The sequence below is a fragment of the Mastigoproctus giganteus genome, chromosome 2 (assembly GCF_048544385.1).
Source record: "Mastigoproctus giganteus isolate SK-2022 chromosome 2, ASM4854438v1, whole genome shotgun sequence".
Lineage (NCBI taxonomy): Eukaryota > Metazoa > Arthropoda > Arachnida > Uropygi > Thelyphonidae > Mastigoproctus > Mastigoproctus giganteus.
The window spans coordinates 3,774,748-3,800,533 of NC_143576.1; the positions used below are offsets into that span (position 1 = coordinate 3,774,748).

Sequence of the window (25,786 nt, forward strand, 5' to 3'; positions counted from 1 at the left end):
TGATGGGATTCTTCCTCTTGTCCAGATTAATCGTCTGAGTGGACATAAATTTAAATTAAGGAAAAAAAGTTGTGGAATAGATGTGTGGAAATTTTCCTTTAGCCAGCAAGTGGTTGATTGATGAAACAAACTACCACTGTTGTTGTTGAAGTTGACAGCTTAAATAAGTTCAAGAAAGAACTAGACAAACATCTGGAGCAAATGGATGGGTGAAATGAGAACGTTTTTTTTTTTTTTTTTGGCTGATGCTATATAAGCTTGTTCTCTTGCATCATATGCCTCTCCTAATGCTAATGTTAATAATATTAATTACTGCCATTTTTCTGTTGCTAGATTACAGTTCAAAGTAGCCACTGCTCAAGTTTTTGACTATTTTTAATAAATTCATCTAAAGGGAGCAAGAATTTTTTTCTGCCCTGATGAGCCAAAGTATACTAATTTCAATTTACAAAACAAGCAGATAATGCTGTGAAGTCTGATAAGGCATAAGAGTGTGCTTGATGTTTGGATTCAGTGAGGATTCATTTTCTCCTCCTTTTCTCTTCTATTTAGGTGCATTAGCATATATGTGTAAAGTGCCTATTGCCTTCACTGTGTCCATCTGTCCACTTGTAATAACTTGACTCCTAGTGGGTGGAAAATTAAAGCAGCAAGATGAGATAAAAAGGATTCTGATGAGCGAGTTGAATTATAAGTCACAAATTATTACTACTTTCTAATGCATCTGAAATTAGCACACTGCCCACATTAACAACCTGCTTGTTCTTTCATGTGCTTTTATCTGCCAAGTATTTGAAGTCTTGTTATACATTCATTAAAATATGTCTGCTGTATTCCTAACTTGTTTTTTTTTAATGTTGAACATTATTTGTTACTTGCTTTCTACTTCATTAAAACTTAGTTCTTTTTTCCCAGTTTTCAAAGTTTTTCCTCAATTTTTACAGAGCAATTGCAAAGAAACGTGAAAACTTGATGACCAATGAGGACTGCAAGTTAATGAGAATGGCCAATGACAAGCAAAAGATTCTACTCATACATGTAATTTGGAGTCTGTTATCTCCCAATTGCAAACCGATTCAAATATTCTTGATCGGCCTAACTGGTTGCAGAAAAACGTTTGATTCGCCTCTTGATGAAAATATATGACTGCTTCAGTAATACAGACGGGTACTACATTACATGCGCTTCAACTGGTAAGGCTGAAGCACATGAACTTTAATGACCTTGGATGTGCTCAGAGCTGGTTTGGTTTTGGTTTTTATGGCACATGGGCAACGAAGGATGTGCTCAGAGCTGGCTTATGCCAGCTCTGAGCACATCCAAGATCACTGCCCTCAAGATATCCATTTCTTTGATTACCAAAAGATTTCTGCCATGGGTGGCAATGGTTAGCCCAAAGCCACATAAGCAGCATGCCCCGAATCATACACGTTTTTCTGCCACCAGCTGGTTTATGCCAGCTATGAGCACATCCAATATCACCTCCCATGATCCTTTGCACAATATCTTCTCCCGACTCCGTTTTTCTTTGTTATGAAACAGAAATGACATCGTTTCCGTGTCGCAAAATTGTGACAAATTGATTTTACTACCATCCAAAAATTAGTAGGTGCTGCCAAAGATGTTTACAGTTAAAAAATATAAAATTTATTATTAACTTCTCTAGATATGTCGCTTCTGGAATATAGCTTTAATTTTATTTTTTTTAAATTATTCATTAGAAATAAAGAATTCATATATATTTACATTGAGTCGTTATGGACTTAATAAGGTACCAAAAGCATGCCATGCAGATGCTGGTCCATGCTGGCTCAAATATTTCTCATAGTGGTTGCAACTGGATGGCTACAGATCTCTACTCTAACAGTTCATTCCACCTCATCCCACAGGTGCTCAAGTGGAGAAAATGTTGTCAGATGTAAAATAAAATTCACTCATATTTCTGGAACCGGCTCTGTACAATTATGGCCTTGTGACATGCACACTATCCAGCTGGAAGGCCCCATTCAGATAGACATATTATGGCCATGAAGTTATAAATCTTGCTGAAAACAATATACAGATAACCTGTGGCATTCAAATGCTCCTCCACTGGTATCAAGGGCCCAAAGTGCACCACGAAAACATTCCCCACACCACCACCAATCTACATTGCTAATATCTGGCAGGATGGGTTCACAGACTTACTGTTTTCACTATTTTTGGGCCCTCCCATCAGCAGGAACCTGGATTCATCACATCAGATGTTTTTCACCTTCTCCGCTGCCCAGTGTTGGTGTATCTGGACCCACTGTAGCGATGTCTTCTACTTTTATGCTGACATGAATGATAACCCAGTTCAGTTGCATACTACGATACCCCATATGTAACTGGTACTACTTGTTATGCATTCTAACTTGCCATTTTTGTTACCAATGTTGTAATAGGTTGTTATCTGACTGACTATAGCCTTTCTGTTATTCTGCACAAGTCTTGTCAGGTTCTATTGGCTTCTCACATCAATGAGCTGTTTCCAACCACAGGATCACATGCTATTTGGTTACTGGACTAATCTCAATATACTCGAGATACAGCTTTATGTGAAAACTCCAGTAGAGTTGCTGCATACTCTGAGATACTCATACCAGCACAGCTGCTGTTTCTGACTACCATGCAGTGGTGTAACTAGGGTGAGGCAGATGGGGCACATGCCCTGGGTGCCAGATTTTGGAGGTGCCATTTTTCTGGTTAAAAAATGCAAAAATTCCAATTCCGTGTGTCCAAGGGGTGCCATGTTTTTATTTGCCCTGGGCGCCATCGACTCTAACTCTAGTTACGCCTCTGCTACCATGCCACATTCAAAATCACTTAAATCTTTTTTATTGCCAATCTCACAGATACAGCATCCCTATATATCTGCATGCCTGCTTTATAAAGGGTAGGTGCACCTAATAAAGTGGCCACTCAGTGTGTTTGTGTGTGTAGAAATGAAAAATATGTTGGGTCCATTATTGTTTTCTGTATTTGTAGATGATATTGATGATGGTATATCAAGCTTAATGTCCAAGTTTGCAGACAATACAAAGGTTGGCAGGGTTGTCAAAGACACTACTGACGCTATGCTGCTGCAACAGGATCTGGAAAGGTTGAGCAGATGGGCGGAGAGGTGGCAAATGAAGTTTAACATTGACAAATGTAAAGTACTACATATGGGAAACAGCAACCCCAGAGCAACGTATCAACTCTGTGGTACTACACTGACAGTGGTAGAGAATGAAAAGGACCTGGAGGAAATTGTGCAGGCAGATATGAAGTTTTCTGAGCAGTGCAGACGGGCTGCAAGAGTAGCTCATGGTGTCTTGTCAATGATATACAGGAATTTTTCTAGCAGAGATAAGGAGGTGATTATTCCCTTGTATAAGGCAATGGTCAGGCCACACCTTGAGTACTGTATACAAGTCTGGAGGCCTCATTTCAAGAAGGATGTAGAGCTGCAGGAACAAGTACAGAGAAGGGAAACAAGATTAGTGAATGGAACAAAGGGGTACTCTTACAAAGAAAGGCCTAAGTTTTGCAAATTAGTGTCTGGAGACTAGGCACCAGCGAGGTGATCTGATAGAGGTGTATAAAGCCTTGAATGGTTTGAGCAAGCTTAATGCTGATGGGATTCTTCTTCTTACTCAGAAGAATCACCTGAGAGGGCATAAATTCAAATTGAGGAAAGACAGATGTAGGATAAACGTGCGGATATTTGCCTTTAGCCAGCGGGTAGTTGGTTGGTGGAACAGACTTCCATCCCTTGTCGTGGAAGTTGATAGCCTAAATAAATTTAAGGCTCAGCTGGACAGGTATTTCGAACGAATGGAAGGGTGAAGTGGTAGTGGTTTTTGTTTTTTCTTTCTTTTTTTTTTGGCTGATGCTGCATAAGCTTGCTTTCTTGTATCATATGCCTCTACTAATGCTAATGCTGATGCTAAGGTGAAAGCTAGCATATTAAACAGTAAGAATAGGGTGGATGAGACAAAAACAACATATAAGTCATAGGAAAAATAATTTAAATAAATTATTTCTCAAATAATAAAACAATAATACATAAAGCTATACAGGAAAATGGCTACAGTGAAATATAACAAGATCCTAACAGTTTCTTATGCAGCTTTCTAGATGCATAAGAAAGCAGAGGAAACCAATACACACACAAGAAAATATAGTAAAGTAAAAAACAAGAAAGATAGAAAAGACAAGGGGAAAGAGAAAAATTAAATAAGAAAATGAATGACAGTAAATTATCTTGGATAAAAATAATGCCATCAGGACTATAGCAGCTGCAATAAATAATAAGAAATTTTTTTATATGCTGTTCTGTTATCCAACGCTAGTTTTATTGTTTAACACTAGCTTTTGCTGTTTTCTATTTATTCTAGGTGTTTACTTCCCCTGTTTCATGCAAGAGAACATTGCTCAGTGCATTTTTCTTTTCATTAGTTTTCTTTATTTTTCAATTTCTCCATTCTTGTACTTTTTGTGTGTGTGCACACTATTAAGCCAGTAGGTGATAACACCGAAAATATGAAATTTACAATATCCTTATAAAATCCTTCTTTATTTAAAATACATTTCTGATAGTTACATCAATCAACTAGCAGTGTAACTATCATACTGCAAATTCTCACATAATATAGACAGGAGGGAGAGGTTAAACTGTTTGGTGTAAGACCAAAAAGTTTAAAGTCTGTTTTAATATCTAAACACAGGTCATTTCTTACAAATTATTACACTGTGCATTACAACACTACTTTATTCAGATCAGCAATTAAACTATTCAAAGACTAGTTCAATAGTTAAGAAGGAATGCTCCTTCCTTTCTTGAGAGTACAAATACCTTTTATAAATTAAACCAAGAAACTGTGATTAAAGAATGCAAATATGCCTGTTTCTGATATCAACTGTGGGAATCCTGAGAATGGTTACAGAATACCCTCCAACCATTTCATCACATTGAATTAAATCATTAACTTTAATAAATAAACAAATTAAATCATATCCTTAAATTCTATAAAACTTACTTCAGCCTTCCTATAATCCTTTGAATGATAAAGCGAATCAGCATAATATACCAGAATCTGATATTTTACTATTGGAGTCAGAAGATCAGGACTGTGATCACTAAGTGAAAGGACAATACTTGCCTACAAAAAGAAAAGTTTTTATATACAGATTAAATATAAACCATTTATAGATGTTTAATTAAAATATTCTGAATAAAAAACTTCTCTTACTGCTCTGACAGAGGGTGGACCATATGCCAGTTTATTGAGAAATAATTTATACAATTTAAATATCAAAATTAGTTTCATGCCCAGTGCTTTATTAATATTTACATACTGTTATGACATTTAAAGTAATAAAGTAATCGTGTAATCAATTTTCAGCAATTTATTTATTGGTAAATTGCATCTTTTCTTGGAAAAATGACTCGTGGCCTATCCTGTATTTTACATTAAAGTAACTGATTTAATCAATATAAAGATCAATGTAACAAAATATAAAAGTGCAGAATTTTGTAAACAATGGAAGAGAATAAAAAAAATTATTTTAATTTATGAAAATTACCAATATTGGAGCTATACACTGACTTCAATTAATAATAAAAACACACACTCCTGAACAATTACAAATAAATATTGTAATTGTCTAGGAGTGTTTGTATACACAAACACTCCTAGACAAATTACTAACACTCTGTTAGTAATTTGTGTATAAATTACTAACAGATATTTTGTATCTATATTTATGCATGACATTTTTAAGGATGCAGGTACCAGAAATATAATTAATTATACCTGGGAGCTAAATGATCTTATGATAACTGAGAGGAAAGTGGAAGAGAAATTGTTGGAACTAAAAGTAAATAAGGCATATGGGACTGACAGAGTTAATTCACTTATATTAAAAGATGCAGAAAATGAAGTAGGCAAACCTTCAGCCATAATTACGAGAGCATCCTTGATTCAAGGAAGATCCCTACAAATTGCAGATATGCAAATGTCTCTCCTATTCACAAAAGAGGTTCAAAGGCCAAACTAAGTAATTACAGCCCTGTAAGATTGACATCTGTTGAAGAAAAAATAAGGGAGTTAGGGGTTAAAAAGTACTGCAGGATCATTTTGACAGGAATGCATTTATACAGCAATCAGCACATAGATTTCCTAAGGGGAAATTTTGTCTGACCAATCAGATAAGCTAATCATAGACATAAAAATTAATTTAACATCAGATATTTAGATTTCAATACAGTTTTTGATACTGTTCCACATGAAAAGTGCCTATGTAGATCAGAACAGTCTCATATTAGAGGCAAGTTATGCTATGGATGCAGGGCTGATTGAGTGGCAGAAGATGGAAGATGGTTATTAATGGTCACTCTTCATGGACTACTTGTATTAGTTTTATTTCATGATTTAGTGCTGGGCCCCCTTAGTGTTATCAATATTCAAACTTCAACAAAGATTTAAATACAGCTTTTAATAATCCACACGAATGACTACTGTACATATTGTAGTAGTCTGAATTAGGGAGAGTTTTTAAAAGCCACTCTTTGTGAAATAATGTTATTAATGGAGTCTGCTACTCATCAGGATATGCTACTGCAACAAGTCCTGAAGAAGCCAGACAGGCTGAAAAGTAGTAACTGAGGTTTAATGTTGATAAACAGAATATACAGCATTTGGGTAGCAATTCCCAAATAATATACCAATTGTTTGGCACAATATTCATTCTCCACTACCTTGAGTATTGTTTGGCACAATACTTAAGGTAGTGGAGAATGAAAAACCCTAAGAGCAAGAGCAATTGCACAGTTCAACATGAAATTACAAACAGTACAGAAAGGCTACTAGGACAAAAAGTTCATAGGGTTCTGTCAACGATACATAGAAATTTTGCCAGCAGAGACAAGGAGGTGATTAACTCATTGTACAGGCTGGCCACAAAAAAAAAAAAAAAAACCCCTTTGTATTACAACAGTCAGAGACAGCAAGGCAAATAAATAGCAGAATCTTAATTGTATATTTACAATAGTATATATGAATAAATGCAAAAAAAAAAAAAACCTGTGACAGGGAGTGATGATGTGTTGCCTTATTGAGTATAAAAACTGCAAAGGCTGTTCAACTGCACTAATCTGAAGCCAGAATGGAGAAAATGTGTGATCTAGTATACTTTGAAAAAAGGTCTTATTGTGGATGCACATTTAGCAGGAGCCATGATTCAAGAAATGAAAGACATAACTGGTTTCTCAAAATAATCCATCTCAAAGATTTTTTAATCATTGGAAAGCAAATGGTTCTTCCACATCTCAAAGGTGTAAATGCAGCAGAAAACCAATACTTCAAGAGGGAAGCAGTCATACTCTAAGGAAGATTGTATGGAAAAACAGGACAGCCAGTGTGCAGCAAATAACTTCTGGATTCAAGCCCAGAACTGCCCTATTTCAACATGTACCATGCACAGGGAATTGAAGAAACTGGGTATTGGCAGTCACCTGCCTATTCGGAATCTACTTGTTTCAGAGAAAAACAGAAAAATCTGCTTGCAGCGCTGCCGAGAATGTCATGATATGACATAGTGTGCATAGTGTTAGGGTCAGGTGCCACCTGTGGTTTCCCACATCTGCGCCACATGTACACTGTGAAGAAATACAGTACTACTGTAGATGCCAGAAAAGTGTTGTGTGTTGGATGTATAGTATTGTGTTCGGTTCTGTTGTGTGTCCTGGCATTTGGCTGCAGGGCCCCTGGGGGAACCCCATGTTGCCTGCACACACACACCACTAGGAGGTAGCCAGACTCTGCCCATAATTCTCTGGCCAGTCTCCATCAGGGTCGCCTCAGCTTCCTGAGCGGAGACCAAGTTAAAAAAAAAAAAAAAAAAAAAAAAACCACAAAAAAAAAAAAATAAATAAAAAAAAAAAAAGTGATTAGATAGAGTGAGGTAGTACAGGGTGTGCAGAAGAAGAGGGGGAATGAAAGTAAGAGTATGGGGATATAGGTGAAGGCATCCCCAACCAATCAATGGACATTCAGTCCATCAGGCGAAGGCGAAGAAAGGGGAAGGAATGGGTTCGAAAGTAACTGTACAAGGGCACTGATAGGATCACCATTTGGCGCCTCTGTCATTGACATCAGGCGGTGTCCAATCCAGGGGTTTAATTCAATCCAACGGTAGCTTTCAAACTCCAATCGTCGGATAGTTGTCCGTTTGATGGTGTGACGGTCAAGTTCATGACTGTCTAGTCTGGATGAAAGTCCATCATGGTCTCAAACCGTCTGTTGTCTTCCTTGGGACCATTGTGGTGCTGGTACAGGAACTGTAGATAAGGATTTCCTTTGGCTGAAGAGCTCTTGTGCAAAATGCGTAAAAGCTGTATATTCCTCCCTATTATCAAGCAGGTATGTTTCAAGGAAGTGATGACGGTACAGCAGAGATCCTCATACATAAGGGGGCAGTCATACATAAGATGCGACCAACTCTCAGTCCCACCACAGGTGCAAGTATGATCATCGATGATTCCCAGGGCTGTCAGTTTGCCTTTTAATGATCCATGGCCAGTTAACAGATATGTAGCATAAAGGCCAGGTGAAAAACAGAGGGGAAGCCTGGGGAACGCCCTGTTAATGAAAGGGAAGAACTTTTTAGTGATTTCACCTTTGTTGGAAGAAGTCCATCTCGCTTGCCACGCCTGCTGCAGATGCGTGAGGAGATGCTTCTTTTCTGCTTTCTGTTTGTGGGGTCTGTTGTGAAGTCGAGGATGGTCTTGGAATTTGCTTTGGAGAGGTGGAAGAGTAGTCCACAGCGGACCACCTCCAGGTCCAGTGGCATGGTGCCTGCCAGGATTTGCAGAGCATGGGTACTGACAGTGCAGCAGGCATGGGTAGTAGCGAGCAGGATGTTCCTTTGTAGAGAGTCAAGGATTCTTTTACCGCTAACAGTGATGGCTTTCAGGTACCAGATGCCTGCTGCGTACGTTATAATCGGGGTAAATACTGCTTTATAGAATAAGGACAGAGTGTGCCTATTGAGTCCCCAGTCCCATCTGGAGACCCTGGTGACAAGAGCGGTGTAATTGCGTATCTTTCTTCTTAGGAATTTAAGATGTGGCTGGAAATTTAGTTTGCTGTCAAGGATAACTCCTAGATACTTAAGTTGAGTGGAGAATTTTATGGTCCTGTTGTTGATTTTTATCTGTGGCGGTCTGGCTTCATTGAGACTTCCTTTGAGAAGAATAGAATCTGTTTTGGTGGCAGGGATGGTGAGGTTGTGATGTTTAGCCCAGTCCTGTAGCTTCTGTAGTGCATTATTCGCCAAAGTCTCCAGTCATGCCCTAGAATCGCCGGTAACGGTGATAATAAGATCATCTGCATAGCCCCCCCCCCGCCATTTCTCATAGTCTTGCCAAAAGTGGTACATTTCAGGAATGTAACTCCTGCAGTTAGTAACAGATGACTGCAAATGCAATGTTACTCTAATCATTCTCTTCCGTAAGCCAACAGTGAAGGGTTACAAATTGGAAAACAGAACAGATACTGAAAAACTGAAGTTTAAAGTTATTCTATGAAATTTTAAAAGTGGTAATAAGCATTATCATTAGTAGAGGTTTACGATGCAAGAAAGCAAGCTTATGCAGCATCAGCCAAAAAAAAAACGCTTCCCATTTCACCCCTCCATTTGTTCCAAATGCCTATCCAAGCTCAGCCTTAAATTTATTTAGGCTATCAACTTCCACAACAAAAGATGGAAGTCTGTTCCACCAATCAACTAAAGGCTGGCTAAAGGCAAATTTCCACACATCTATTCTCCAATTTGAATCTGTGCCCCCTCAGGTTCTCAATCTGAGCAAAAGGAAGAATCCCATCAGCATTCAGCTTGCTCAACCCATTCAAGGCCTTATACACCTCAATCAGATCACCTCCTTGTTGCCCTTCTTTGTACTCATTCTAGCAACTCTATATCTTTCCTAAAATGAGATCTCCAGACCTGTACACAGTACTCTAGGTGTGATCTGACCACTGCCTTGTATAATGGGATAATCACCTCCCTGTCCCTGCTAGCAAAATTTCTATATATCAACAAGACTCCATGACCTGCCCTGGCAGCCCCACTGCACTGCTCAGCGAACTTCATATTCAACAGCACAATTACCCCCAGTTCTTTCTCACTTTCACTGAGTGTGGTGCCACATGGTTGGTACGTTTCTCTTCGGTTATTATTATTATTATTAGCCATATGGTGCAAGGAAGCCTGAGGCTTGTGCTGCACCAGCCAAAAAAAAAAAATTCCCTGAGTTACCCTGAGAGTGTCAGAAGTAAAAAGGAATCACCAAGACAAAGAAGAATGATGATATCCAGCTCATTGCTACCCATATGTAGTACTTTGCATTTGTCAATGTTAAACTTCAGTTGCCACTTCTCAGCCCATTTGCCCAACTTATCTAAATCCAGTTGGAGTAGCACACTGTCTTTACTGTCATTAACAACTCTGCCAACCTTTGTATCATCTGCAAACTTGGACATTCAACCTGATATACCTTCATCAATATCACTGATAAATATACAAAACAATGGGCCCAGCACCGAACCCTGGGGAACTCCACTAATAACATTTGTCCATGAAGAGCATTAGCATTAGTAGAGGCATTTCATGCAAGAAAGCAAGCTTATGCAGCATCAGCCAAAAAAAAAAAAAAACCACTTCCACTTCACCCCTCTGTTCGTTCAAAATACCTGTCCAGCTGAGCCTTAAACTTATTTAGGCTATCAACCTCCACCACAAGGGATGGAAGTCTGTTCCACCAACCAACCACCCGCAGGCTAAAGGCAAATTTCCGCACTTCTATCCTACATCTGTCTTTCCTCAATTTGAATTTATGCCCTCTCAGGTGATTTTTCTGAGCTAGAGGAAGAATCCCATCAGCATTGAGCATGCTTAAACCATTCAAGGTTTTATACACCTCTATCAGATCACCTCGCTGGTGCCTAGTCTCCAGACACTGTAATTTGCAAAACTTAAGCCTTTCCTCGTAAGAGTACCCCTTTGTTCCATTCACTAATCTTGTTGCCCTTCTCTGTACTCGTTCCAGCAGCTCTACATCCTTCTTGAAATGAGGCCTCCAGACCTGTATACAGTACTCTAGGTGTGGCCTGACCATTGCCTTATACAATGGAATAATCACCTCCTTATCCCTGCTGGAAAAATTCCTGTATATCATTGACAATACTCTATGAGTTACTCTTGCAGCCCGTCTGCACTGCTCAGAGAACTTCATATCTGCCTGCACAACCACCCCCAAGTCCCTTTCATTCTCTACCACTGTCAGTGTAGTACCACAGAGTTGATACGTTGCTCTGGGGTTGCTGTTTCCCATGTGTAGTACTTTACATTTGTCAATGTTAAACTTCATTTGCCACCTCTCAGCCCATCTGCTCAACCTTTCCAGATCCTGTTGCAGCAGCATAGTGTCAGTAGTGTCCTTGGCAACCCTGCCAACCTTTGTATCATCTGCAAACTTGGACATTAAGCTTGATATACCATCATCAATATCATTTATAAATACAGAAAACAATAATGGACCCAACACTGAGCCCTGAGGGACTCCACTAATAACATTGGTCCACGATGAGCAGTGTCCATTGATTACCACTCTCTGTCTTCCCCCCCTCAACCATCCCTTTATTGATAGCAGCAATTTGCCTCCAATGTCACACTGCTCCAATTTGTGTAGCAGTCTTCCATGTGCAACAGTATCAAAAGCCTGTCTAAGATCAAAGTATATAATATCAAAGTTATTCCCTGCATCCAGTTCTTTTGTGACTGCATCATAGTATCCAATGAAGTTGGTCAGGCAAGACTTCCCCTTAACAAAACCATGCTGTGTCTGAGCTATAATTGAAGTCTTGTCTAAATGATCCTGCAGTGCTTCTTTAACCAGTGCCTCCATTAATTTTCCTGGAACAGAAGTTAAGCTCACAGGTCTATAATTACTTGTGTCAGCCTTTGATCCTCCTTTGTGAATTGGGGTCACATTTGCACATTTCCAGTCTATGGGTACCTCCCCTGAGTCCAAGGAAGCTCTCATAATTATGGCTAAGGGTTTGCTTACTTCCTTTGCTGCCTCCTTTAATATAACTGGATAGATCCCATCCACCCCGGGTGCCTTTCTTGTGTTTATCTTCAACAGTTTCTCCTCCACTTTACTCCCAGTTATTTCAAGATTCTGTAGCTTACTGCTAGAGTTGAATACACCTCTGGCATTCCCCTTGCTGAATAACTCCTCATGTGTGAATGTCGATGCAAAATATTCATTTAGTTTGTTAGCTACCTGAGCAGGATCATCAACAGTTGACCCATCAATATCAAGTGGACCAATCTGATTCATCCCCTTCCTTCTAGAGTTTACATAAGTAAAGAACTCTTTGCTGTTTTTCTTTGCATCCCTTGCCAAGGATTTCTCGTAATCTGCCTTCGCCTGCCTAACCTCCTTTGTAACTTGGTTGCATATCAACTTGTATCTATCATAGGCTTCTGTGTCATGTGTTAATTTGTAAGTATCCCATGCATTTTTCTTCTCTGCCATATGCCTCATTAGTTCATCTGACATCCATTTTGGCCTAAACCTTGAACAATATTTCTTAGTTGGTATGTAAAGCCTAGTAGCTTCCAAGATAAGTTCTTTGAATGCTTCCCATTTTGAATTTGCTGTTGGTAACATCATCAGTTGGTCCCACTGTATAGAATTTAAATACTGTCTCAGTCCAACGTAGTCGCCTTTACGGAAGCAATAACCCTTCCCTTTACCCCTAATGGTAGTTACCTCTTTGAGTAAATCCCACTTCAGCACACTGTGATCACTGCCACCTAGTGGTTCATTTATCTGCAGATTCTTAATGCATGAAGAATCACTGCTGATAATCAAATCAAGAGTATTACTCCCTCTAGTTGCCTCCCGAACATGCTGATGTAGAAAACAATCATCCAATAAATCCACAAATGCCCTGCTAGTGTGTGAGTAACCAGCCCCCAAATTCCAGTCAATATCTGGGAAATTAAAATCTCCCATTATAAGACTCTCTGATTTACTGGCCCACTCTATTTCCCTGTACAGTTCCTTATTATAGTCAGCAGAGTCATTAGGCCTATAGCACACTCCTACTCTCAATTTTGATCTCCCAATGGTTATGTCACACCAAACTGACTCAACACTGCACTGTCCAGCGATGTCGACTGGCTTCACTTCCTTGGTTTTTATGTGTTTCTTAACTAATAGCATAATCCCTCCCCCCTTCCTATCCTGTCTATCCTTTCTGTAGACGTTGTACTCCCCAAATTGCAGTTCTGCATCCCTTATATCTGTGTGACACCACGTCTCTGATATCCCAACAATATCTGCCTTTGATGTTTTGGAGCAGTGTCCATTGATTACCACTCTCTGTCGTCTCCCACTCAATCATCCCTTTATCCATTGTAGTAACTTACCCTTAATGCCATACATCTCCAATTTGTACAGCAGTCTTCCATGTGCAACAGTATCAAAAGCTTTCCTGAAATCCAAGTATATGATATCAAAATTATTTTTGTCATTCAGTTCCTTTGTGACCACATCATAGTAACTAATCAAATTGGTCAGACAAGACCTCCCTTTGACAAACCCATCCTGTGTCTTAACTGTTACTGCAGTCTTGTCTAGATGATCCTGCAATGATTCTTTAACCAGTGATTCCATTATTTTCCCCGGAACACTAGTTAAACTAACAGGTCTTTACTTGTGTCACCTTTTGAACCCCCTTTGTAATTAGTGATACATTTTCACACCTCTAGTCATGGGGATCTCCCCAGAGTCCAAGGCAGCTCTCATAATTATGGCTAAGGGTTTGCTTACTTCCTTTGCTGCCTCCTTTAATATAACTGGATAGATCCCGTCCACCCCTGGTGTCTTCCTTATGTTTAACTTCAACAATTTCCCCTCTACTTTGCTCTCAGTTATTACAAAATCACTTAGCTCACTGTTAGAGTTTGATAAACTCCTGGCACTCCCCATTGAATAACTCGTGTGAATGCAGATGCAAAATACACATTCAGTTTATCAGCTACATGAATGTGATCATCAATAGTCAACCCATCTCTGTTAAGTGGCCCAATCTGATTCATCCCTTTCCTTCTAGAATTTACATAAGTAAAGAACTCTGCTGTTTTTCTCTGCATCCTTTGCCAACGATTTCTCGTAATTTGCCTTCGCCTGCCTAACCTCTTTTGTGACTTGATTACAGACTAGTTTATACCTGCCATAGGCTTCTGTGTCACCTGTACTTTTATATGCATCCCATACATTTTTCTTCTCTTGAACGAGCCTCATTAGTTCATCTGACATCCATTTAGGCCTAAACCTTGAACAGTATTTCTTAGTTGGAATGAAAAGCCTAGTAGCCTCCAAAATTAAGTCCCTGAAGGCTTCCCATTTAGAAATTAAGATAATTGTACATCCAGACATTTGAACCCCAGTACCAGTTTAAATTTCTCAATTGATTTTTTAGATACAATGTATAGGTTAATCTAAGGAATTGATTGGGTTTAAAAACATTGGTACTCTGAGATTACCCAATTTTTTTTTTTAGAGAAACCAAAGGAAAAGTTTTCTTGAAGGATATTTCCCCATGCAACAGGAATGGCTTATATACTGACTTTGCAGCTTAATGCAAAATTTTACCAGAAGAAACATTTAAGCCACTAATGTAGTCAGTTAATTTACTTCACTTACTTCTCCTTTCAGACCAACTTTTCACATATATAAACAGCAACAATCTACAACAGTTTATGTCAAGAAATATTTAAATTTTAGTGGAAAAACTGAAATATTGCCTGACATAAATATATCCATGAACTTAGATTATCTAAATGGCCTCCCTGCGTGAATGAAAACTGAACGGGGAGTGACTACATAAGCCTGGTTGGTTTTCATTGTTTAATTTAAGTTCTAATGCCTTTTATATATTATGTTAAAAAAATATCCCACACCTATCATACACCTCAGACTGGGTTAATCAAGAGTATGATGCAGTGCCATATCATCATAAGTGAGGGCCCTGGTGCAAGATTAATTATTTTTACATCAATTTGCTTGTTTCTCTTTTCCTTTTGGGCCTCCTGAGCTCAGGATCCTGGTGATGCTGAGCTCAGGATCCGTCCATTCCGTGCTCCCTTCCAGCAGTATGGCTGGAAGGGAGCACGGAATGGACAGATGCTATTCCCAGAGCTGTTGCTCTCGCCTATACCACTGTTATTGGGAGCTAAGTATAACTTCTTATAACTACATAAAGAAAACGTCACTTTAGTCTTGGAAGGCCATTTTCTCCTTCCCTCTCCGCCCTAGCATGATATGCCACTGGTAAGGTGTCAAATGAAGATAGTTCACGAGTTGTAACTATGTAGTTAAGCTCTCCCAAAAGGAAAATAACAATTACAGATTTCAAAAATATCAGGTGAATATCACTTCGTTTTATCTTTAAAACGAATTAAAGACCACTGCAATAAATGTACAACGCTATATCATAACTAGCAGAGCTAAACGACAGATTTCGGACATCTTTGTACCTTTTAGGATTTCAAATCGCTCTCAGATCTAAAATCACCCTACTTACCAATGCTGACAAATTGCTGTACAGACCGTGATCATACAGTAACTTCACTTGATCAAAAAGAGACATTGTCACTTCTATAGCAGGCAAATTAGAAATCGAAGCGATTTTCTATTATTACGTTCAAGAAAAGATGAACTACTTCGTTAGCAGATCAAACCAACACTAGACAGGTTAAAATCTAGCGCCAACGAGTGACGAAATTTCGATATAAAAGTAGAAAATTTAAAACTAAATTATTCCGTATGAATTTTGGAAGAACACTTTTCATGTTTGTAGTAAGCTGCCAAGCGTATTAATAATACACAGCAGCTGCCTAGATGACTCGTCAGGTGTCGAAATCGGGAGGAGGGGTGGACAACTGTTGTTGTTATTGTGTTTTAGTAGCATTGGAAACTAAGGCCGTGTTGTTCCGTTATATTGTCAGTAAATTGCGTGTGTTCTGAGATCGATTTTCTATTTTGCTGGACGAAAACCCCAAGTTTCCGGGAGAAAAAACCATGTAACTCTCACATGAGACCGACTAACTCAGCCACGTTATGAAAAACACCCATAAAATTCCTCCCGTCATCGACAGGGATTCGAACTCAGTCTTTTCCACCCGGTGTGGGGAGGACGGCGATCCTACTAACTGTACTATCTACTAGGGCGAGGGGGGAAGGGCGGACAGCTTCCTGGGACCGAACATTGTGATGGGAACAGAAGAAGATGCAGGTTGTTCTTCCAGAGAGAGAGGGAGGAAGGGGGAAAGGGAATGGTCTTATTATTATTATTATTATTATTATTATTATTATTATTATTATTATTATTATTATTATTATTAGCTATGTGGTGCAAGGAAGCCTGAGGCTTATGCTGCACCAGCCAAAAAAAAATATAAATAAATAAATAAAATAATTGTACAGACTGTGACATCTTATAATGATGATATACGTGTGACTAACAGTAATTTAAAATTAAATTCTCATTTAGCAAAAATTATTATTATTATTATTATTATTATTATTATTATTATTATTATTATTATTATTATTATTATTATTAGCTACATGGTACAAGGAAGCCTGAGGCTTTTGATGCACCAGCCAAAAAAAAAAAAAAAAAATTTTCCGGGTTACCCAGAGAGAGAGAGAGAGAGAGAGAGAGAGAGGAGACGAAAAGAATGGTGATGATATCCAACTCAAGACCCTGGGTGCGCCAAGCCCATACTCACCAGATGTGAGCCCCTATTATCTCAAGTGTTTAACCAGTTTTTATGTAATGTACATACAACCAGTAGCGTAGCTACCCATTTTCGGGCCGGGAGGCAAAGAACATGTTGGGGCCCCTACTTAATTAATGAAAATTGCAAAAACAGGAGACAGCCAATTGCCTTGCCTGCCTACATGGTAGCTACGCCACTGCATACAACCGAATAGTTATCATGCAACTTAATACAATGCTCGACAAAATTAACAGAACAAAATGTTTTTCATGAATATTTTATTGTGAACAGTGTCAACGAACGAATATTTGATATAATAGTCACCCTGGCATGCAAATTCCGAGTAACCGATAAAACTCGATCTACAACCTCACAGAACTGCACATTGTGCAAATTATTCATGCCTATAAAAACACAGGTTGCGACAACATCAATTCGTTCCCGTCTCTTAGCTTGCTCAGTGGAACAGCTACATCTCCAGTACTCAGGATGGCAAGTCATCGTCGTTTAGATGATTCTTTGAGATCGGGGGGGGGGGGGTGACCGTTGGGCGACTTGAAGCCGGACAGTCGCAGGCGGAAGTGGCATTGGCTTAAAGTGTCACGCAGTGTTGTCTATGGAAGCAGTTTCAGGAGACCGGGACAATTACAATAAGAGCTGGCCAAGGCCACCCAAGGGCTACGTCATCCAAAACAGAAGGCTATCTGGCTCTAACAGCAAGACAGAATATCCTGTCATTTAACCATCTCTTGAGATTGCTCCGCATCAGTGGCGGCTAGAGACTCTGATGTATTGAGGTGTGCTTCTTAAAGTTACATTACATTGCCTTGGTTATAAGACATGTAGACATAGATAGTGATAATAATAAGCAAGTTAAAATATATGCAAGTTAACTATATGCAGGGCCTGTTAATAAAAATATTCATTGTGTTGCTTTGTTCTTCACAAAATTTCATAAAACTCCGTTGACTGTATATTTAAATTTAAAAAGCTGGGGGTAAAGTGTAAAGTGTAAAGTGTGCTTAGGGTCAAGCGGCACCAGGGGTTTCCCCCATCTCCGCGTAGTTTACATTGTGGGTGAACCAGTTGACTGGAAAAGCCAGAGATTTAAAAGTGTATGGACTTTGTATATATTTGATGCCTTGTACCGTTGTTCATCTGGTCATTTAGCCGCCAGACCCCTACTGAGGCCCGACGTTGTCCCACTTTAGCCCCGTGGAGGCAGACCAGGTACTCACTAGTATATAGTTCACTCTGGCAGGTCCTGCCACCTAATTTCCTAATATTTCAGTGGCTAGGACCTTAAAAAATAAAAATAAAAAAAAATCGCGTACGCGTCGCGGGGAGCGCTAGAAGTCCAAAATGTTGGGCAAAATTAATTTAGATTGGTGATTTTAGATTGTGTGGGGCGTGTTCACGTTGCTATCAGATAGAGCGGGATGAAGGCTGAAGACTGGGGGGCAAATAGACAGAAATATAGAGCCGAAAAGGAAGGCAACTCCAGTTTACAGTGGGGCATGCCCATGCCCCACCAGAGGGAAGAAATAGGGTGGCAGGGTGGGGAGGGGACAGTTTACTGTCCCCTCCCCACCTGCCAGGAAGAGGTGAGACAGTGAGCCAGACAAGAGAGCTGGCTCAGGTTGCCAATGTGGCCTGTGTGCATGGGTGGGAGCAAACCAGACCGCAGGGTCAGGTCCGCACCATCCAGAAAAACTTGAGGCCCAGCAGAGGCGATCCAATGTTGGTTTGGCTGAACAGGTTGTGCAAAATGTCACAGTTGGGAGTCATTCATGGGACTGTTGTCCCGTCCGGTAGTCAATGTTCTGGGAAGTGGAGTTTTCTCACTTCTCATAAGAGTTCCAGTTTTGTCTTGCATGAAGGATCAAGCAGTCAAACCTGACATCTGGTTGGGGGTCTCTGAGAAGCTTTGTTTGACACATCTATTCGAAGTTTGCAGGCAGAGGAATGGTCAAGCGTCTAGCATACAGGTTCTGGGCAAACTTGGTGAACGCTATATATGAGGCTTCATCTTCCAGTAAGTAGTGTTCCCGGTTTTTCGGATTAAGGCGCACTTGGATGATTAATTCAACACGAAGATCTTCATAAAATTCGCAGTCATACATCTAGTGTCCCCAGGTCTCCACAGAGCCACATGCACACATTGGGTTGTTTTCGAGTCCTAGAAGGTGTAATTTGTGGCGGATCGCTCCATGTCCTGTTAGGAGATACGTGCTGTACAATCCAGGGCAAAGCCATACCGGATACTGTGGGTATATTTGTTGTAGATCGGGGAGGAACCTCCGCGTGACTTCCCCTTTTGTGAAGGTCGTCCAGCGCTGCTGCCATATCGATCGCAAATAGATCTGGAGTCTTTTCTTCTCCACTGTCCGATTTGCAGTTGGGTCTGTGGTGTGATCCTGGAAGGTAGTTGGATTTCCGCGTCTAAGCTGCTGTAACATGCCTAGGCGAATCACTTCAAGATCAAGAGGGAGGGTCTCAGTGAGTACTTGCAGCGCATGAGTAGATACAGTGCGGCACGCTCTGGTGAGGGTTAATAAAATCGGTCGGTGAATGATGTTGAGTAGCCGACGATTTACCGCCGTAGAGGCCTTATGGTGCCAGACGCCAGATGCATATGCAATCGCAGGGATGATGGCTGCTTTGTAAAGTATTGCAAGGGTTCTTCTTTTCAGCCCCCAGTCGCGGCAGGTAATCCTGGCAAGCATGGCAGCATAGTTTTTCATTTTCTTCTGGATGTATTTTAAGTGGGGTGTAAATGATAAATTTCGGTCCAGGATCACTCCTAGGTACTTGAGTTCTGTGGCCAACTTGATCGTTCTGTTGTAGATTTTTATCTGCGGTGGTCTGGTAGGAGTTAGATATCCCTTTAGTAGGATAGATTGGGTTTTGGTGGCAGAGATATTAAGGTGATGAGTTTCGGTCCACTCTCTTAGTGTAGAAAGTGCTGAGTTGGCAAGCGTTTCCAGTTGTGCTCTTGAATCAGCAGAGAGGATTAGGGAGAGGTCATCTGTGTATGCGAGCGCTTGCACACCCCCCAGTTCCAGGGAGAGGAACTCATCCAGCACGTAGTTCCAAAGGAGGGGGCCCAGTACACAGCCCTGAGGGCAGCCCCTGTGTACCTGACGTTCAACCTTGCAGTAGGGAGCCTGCACTAGGACCTTCCTATTGTTCAGGTAGCTCTGAATGCATCCATATAGGTTTGATGGCAGGTTGGCAGCTCTTAGTCTTGCGAAAAGCTGGGGGTGCTGCAGTTCCGCTGTGCCTACCAACGAATCGCCCCTGTTTTTTTTTTTTTTTTTTTTTGTTACTTGTTGGCACATCGGTTTCTGCGGCCATAATGCACCTCCCAACGTTTTTTGGATTTTACTCTGATCCAAGCCCGAGGCGGGATTCGAACCCGCGAACGGTACAAGGCATCACACATATACAAAGTCCATACGCTTTTGAATCTCTGGCTTTTCCAGTCAACTGGTTCACCCACAATGCAAACTACGCAGAGATAGGGGGAACCCCTGGTGCCGCTTGACCCTAAACACACTTTACACTTTACACCTTTGGGCTCCGCAGGTGAAAACATTTCCAACCAGACTGTGTTAAGAGGATTCAATTCAAGTGGACTCTGCGCAAGGAAACCAATGATCGATATCGCAATGACTCTAAACCACTGCAGAGCTCGTAGAAACTGGTGTCATGAACATGTGACTGGAAGCCCTGAAAAATGGGGTACAATTCTGTTCTCTGATAAGTCCCGCTTTAGCCTAAAAACAGATTCTAGACATTATTTCATCTGGAGGCAGCCTTCGTGGTAGTACAGTTAGTGGGATCGCTGTCCTCCCCACACCGGGTGGAAAAGACCAGAGTTCGAATCCCGTCGATGACGGGAGGAGTTTTATGGGTCTTTTTCATAACGTGGCTGAGTTAGTCGGTTCAGGCGAAGGTAGCACGGTTTTTTATCTCTGGTTTTTCGTCCAGTAAACTGAAAATCGACCTCAGAATACACGCAATTTACAAACAATATACACGGAGCGACATGGCCTTATTCTCCGATGCTTCTAAAAAACACAATAACAATAATAACATCTGAGACAATGAGGAATGCAGTACCATCCCTCCCAGTGGCATACCTACCATGTAGGCAGGCAAGGCAATTGCCTCCGGGCCCGGGGAAGTTGCCTTGCATCTTTGGCTGTCTCCTGTTTTTGCAATTTTCATTAATTAAGTAGCGACCCGAAGATGTTCTTTTCCTCCGGGGCCGAAAAAGGGTAGCTACTGGTCCCTCCAATATCAGAGGAAGGGGGACACTTACGGTGAACGCGTTGTTCGTGTGTGACAGAATAATGATCAACGGCCGCGCCCCTCTACATGTTTTTGAAACAAGTAGAGGGGTGCAGTGAACGCCCACACAGGTACTGAAAATAAATCCTCGAACCCTGTGTGCAACTTTTTAGGGGTCGATTGGCCCAGATTTTCTTTTCATGGATGACATCGCCACTGTATATACAGCTCAAGTGATGGAGGAATATCTTGAAACTGAATATAGTATAGTATAGTATCTTATGTAGGACGGCACATGAGAATGTGCCGCATGAAACTGAAGATAGTATAGTATAGTATCTTATGTAGGACGGCACCTGAACGAAAGTTCATCTCCGTTATGAAACTGAAGATATCCAAAGACCGCCGTGGCCAGCAGGATCACCAGACTTAACTCCAATTGAACATGTGTGGGACTCCCTTGGGCGTCGCATTGCACGCCGACAGCCAACTCCTCGATCACTTGGTGAGCTAAAGTCTGTGCGCGTAGCAGAATGGGATTTGTTGCCACAGGATCTTATAGACAGCCTTATATCGAGTATACAGTAGTTCGCCAGTGTAAAGCCTGTTTAGCCGTTGGAGGGAATACGCCATACTGATGCCATGTGACCATATTTTGGCAATTCTTATACAACCCCTATAAATGTCCCTTATATTTATCTGAAGTTTCTGGCTGTATACTAATTTCATCGTTATTCTATGGTACACCAGCATACCAAATTTTGTCCCGCTTCATGGAAAGTTGCACGAATTACACTACCTTTTCTATGTGTTCTGTTAATTTTGTCGAGCAGTATGACAAAATACACAATGGAACGTTTGTTCCGATTTACCTCTGCCTTTGAGGAGCAGGAGTGATCACTGGATCGCTCCTCCTGGATCCGACATTGTCGAGGAGAATTCAGGAGGGAGTGCTCCTTCCATACTTGAAAGCAAAACTTCATCTGATCGAAAAGGCGCGGAGGAGAAACTTCAGATTATAAGCCCCACCAGGCCACGATAAAATGGGACTCTTTTGTTCTTTAACACCCACCCATACGTGGAGAAGTTAACATATTAACAGTTTCATCCTATGCCGAGGCCGAGGCCCAAATGCACTGGAGAAGTTAATAAAAATTTTTTTTTTAAAAACCTATTATATTATGATCACCCGGTAATTTCTTACATATATATTTGTGTCTGTTAATTGCGTGAATTCACTAGTCGATTTGCCTGTTTTGCTGGACGAAAAAAAAAAAAGACAAGAGGATGCGTATCGTGGAGGAAACCGCCACGATACGCATCTTCCCGTCGAAATCACTGAAAACGGGAATCATCGGATCAGGAGACCCATCTCCAATCATCCAAGGTCCAGAGTCGATGTTCTTTCGCCCAGTTGAAGCGTAGAGTCCTGTGTCGTGGTGTTAGCAGTGGATCTCTGGTGGATCAGCAGCTGTCATAACCTATTGTGGCTAATGATCGCCTGATGGTCTTGGTGGACACGTTTCTGACTCCTCCCTCGTTGAAATTGCCGGTGATTTGTACCACTGTCGCCATTGTTTCAGCCCACCGGAGGGCGACAGTTGCCGGTGATTTGTGCCACTGTCGCCCTCCGGTGGGCTGAAACAATGCCTGACACATCGACGGCCTCGTTCATCCACCACCCTTCTCGGATAGAGCTGTCCACGATGAGATGTTATTCCAGAAATGGCGTGTTCCCGATACACTCTTGTTACTGTCGAACGGGGATAATGCAATTTCTGTATTATCTCCGCGATAAACCCGTGCGACGGGCACCCACAATCATGCCTCTTTCAAAGTCGATTAACTCACGGCGTTTATCCATACTGACATCGAATTACCGTCTACGTGAATATCTGCCAAGCAATGGGTTCGTCCCTAGCGAGAGGGATGACATTTTCGCGTTGCCCAGGAACCAGGTATCCCATGAAATCTGTCCCTTTAGTGTATAGCAGCAGCAGGCTAGAACATATAGACAAACTTCAAATTTGTTTTTTTTTCTTATCCTCGAAGGCAACCATGCGAAAAGTAGGGTGGTAATTATTCCATCATTACTTAACAATGGGTTCTCCATTTTGCCTGGTGATATTTCGATTCAAATATACATTCACAGGTAGCTGCTTGCTGTTTAACGTGTAAAAATGCAGCATGGACATCCGAAAAAGTACATATCAAGTGTTTTTGACTCTTTTCATCAGGCACTGTACATCCTGATGGTTTCTGTGAGCGTACAGCATATCTGTCACTAAACACTTGTTCAGAGATGTGTGCATTTGAATTCATCTGACACTGGAGTGATTCTAAAAGGTCTCTTCAGTCGGGGATATGATTAACCAAATTGATGCAAAAAAAAAAAATTCACTTCCTTGAATCATTCAGCTTTACTTATTGCAATACAACTAATAAATACTATATAGCCTATGAAATAGTGAGAAAATAGAAAATATCAACTCGATTGGTCTCAGTTCCTTTAAGGCTCACACGTTATATAAAAAATAATTACGGGAACCAGCGTAAAATTATTCGAAGCACTTTACGTACAGGTAGACCAAGGAAGGTTCAAGTCTCTTGACACTCCTCTGGCCGGCACTACTGACTGGTACTGTTTCGCATTCTGTCCATTGCAACCACCATTTCATCCACTATCTCTGTTCCGATACGTGGTCGTTCCCTGCCTGGAATTACACCTAACCCCCCCCCCCGGTTTCTTCAAATTTCTTTATTAGTTAGTCGAAGCCCCACTGACGTCAAAGGTACTTTACGCAAACCTTTAAGTTTCCGATATCACGTAGTGCTGCATTAGCGTTACTATTATTCTGGTAGAACAGTTTTACTAAAAGAGCACGTTCCTTTTTTGTAAGAGCCATAATGGTTATTGACAGTGGCATTGGTCTTTCTGCTTTTATCTAACAGGATGTCATTTGCGTAAGCAGCAAGTCTTGAAGTAAATGACAACTTTTATATATGTGCAGCGCCGCTTTTACCCTGATAGCGGAAATTTTAACTATTTTGCTTCTACAAATCGCTTCCCCACACCCTAAACGACATACCCACCGATTTTCACAGCGCTAACTCTAGCCGTTTTGACACTAGGGTCTCCTGAATAGGGAAACATATTTTATAACCACCGGGTACTAGTAGCATATGCTGCAAGAAAGCAAGCTTATAAAGCAACAGCCAAAAAAATCCTGTCACATCATCTGTCCATCCGCTCCCATAATTTTTTCTACTTCTTCCTTGAATTTACCGAAACTACACACTATCACAACAATAGATGCAAGTTTGTTCCAACAATCAACCACCCGCTGGCTGAAGGCAAATCTCCCCACACCTACACCTATTCTGCAACTATCATTCCACAATTTCAATTTGTGCAGTCTGAGCAAGAGGAAGAATCCCATCAGCACTGAGCTTGTTCAATTCATTCAGAGCCTTAAAAACTTCAATCAGATCCCCCCGCAGGTGCCTAGTCTCCAAACGCTGCAATCTGCAGAACTTGTGCGTTTCTTGGTAAGAACACTATTTCGTTCCCCTCACCAATCTCGTTACCCTTCTCCCCGTTCCAGCAACTCTGCATACGTCCTAAAATGGGGTCTCCAGGCCTGTATTCAGTACTCAAGATGTGGCCTAATTGCCTTGTACAATGGAACAATCACCTCCTTATCCCTGCTAGAAAAGCTGCTATATATCATTGACAAAGCCTCATGAGCAATCCTGATAGCCTGTCTACATTACTCAGTGAACTTCATATCTGACTACACAATTACCCCTCTCCTCAGGCGTTTTTCATTTTCCACTATCCTGAGTATAGCAGCACACATTTGCAATGTTAATCTGGGATTAACTTATCAATTAATAATAATAATAATAATATTCTTGTTCATATTGCGGCATGCCTACCAGGTCAGTGGGGTTTACAATAAATGATCAATACAAATATTAATCGTATTTAGCAGTCACGTGCTTGAACCCCAGTTCACTCAAAGAGCAGGTGCTGCTACACTATCGCTCCTGACCACTCGGCTATGTCAGGCTAATTACTGCTACCATTATGCAGCGCCTTGCACTTGCCATGTTAAATTTCAACTGTCATTTCAAAGCCCATCTGAGTAATGTTTTCTAATTTATTTCATATCTCTTTTCAAGCTCATTCTAATTACTGTCATTAATGATCATGCCAACGTTTGTATCATCTCTGAACTTAGAAGTTAAACCTAATACACCTGGATCAATATTATTATTAAATATAGAAAGAACACTGAACCCTGGGGGACTTCACTAATAACATTAGTCCATGAAGAGCAGTGTCCGTTAATAATCACTCTCTGTCTTCTTCCAATCCTTTAATCAGAGCAGTAACTTGCCCTTAATGCTACATTGCTTCAATTTGTACAACGGTCTTTTTTGTGCAAGAGTATCAAAAGCTTTCTTGAAATACAAGTAAATGATATAAAAATTATTTTTGCCTCCAGTTCCTTTGTTACTGCATCATAGTATTCAAGCAGATTGGTCAGACAAGATCGCCCCTTAACAAATCCATACTGTGACTGCAGTATCAATGTCCGGATTGTCCTGCATTACT

The 25,786-nt window shown here is 40.7% G+C and overlaps 1 protein-coding gene across 1 annotated transcript in view; it reads right to left on the bottom strand.

Moving 5' to 3' along the window:
* Nucleotides 1-15,809, bottom strand: part of APC7 (anaphase-promoting complex subunit 7) — a 168,973-nt gene extending 153,164 nt beyond the window's left edge. The window contains exons 1-2 of the mRNA XM_090390334.1: nt 15,669-15,809; nt 5,046-5,168 (exon numbers count right to left, since the gene is read on the bottom strand). Coding sequence (XP_090246460.1) covers nt 5,046-5,168; nt 15,669-15,734 — 189 coding nt within the window. The 5' untranslated portion in view covers nt 15,735-15,809. The remainder of the gene's footprint in view (nt 1-5,045; nt 5,169-15,668) is intronic.
* Between the last annotated feature and the right edge of the window lie 9,977 nt (nt 15,810-25,786).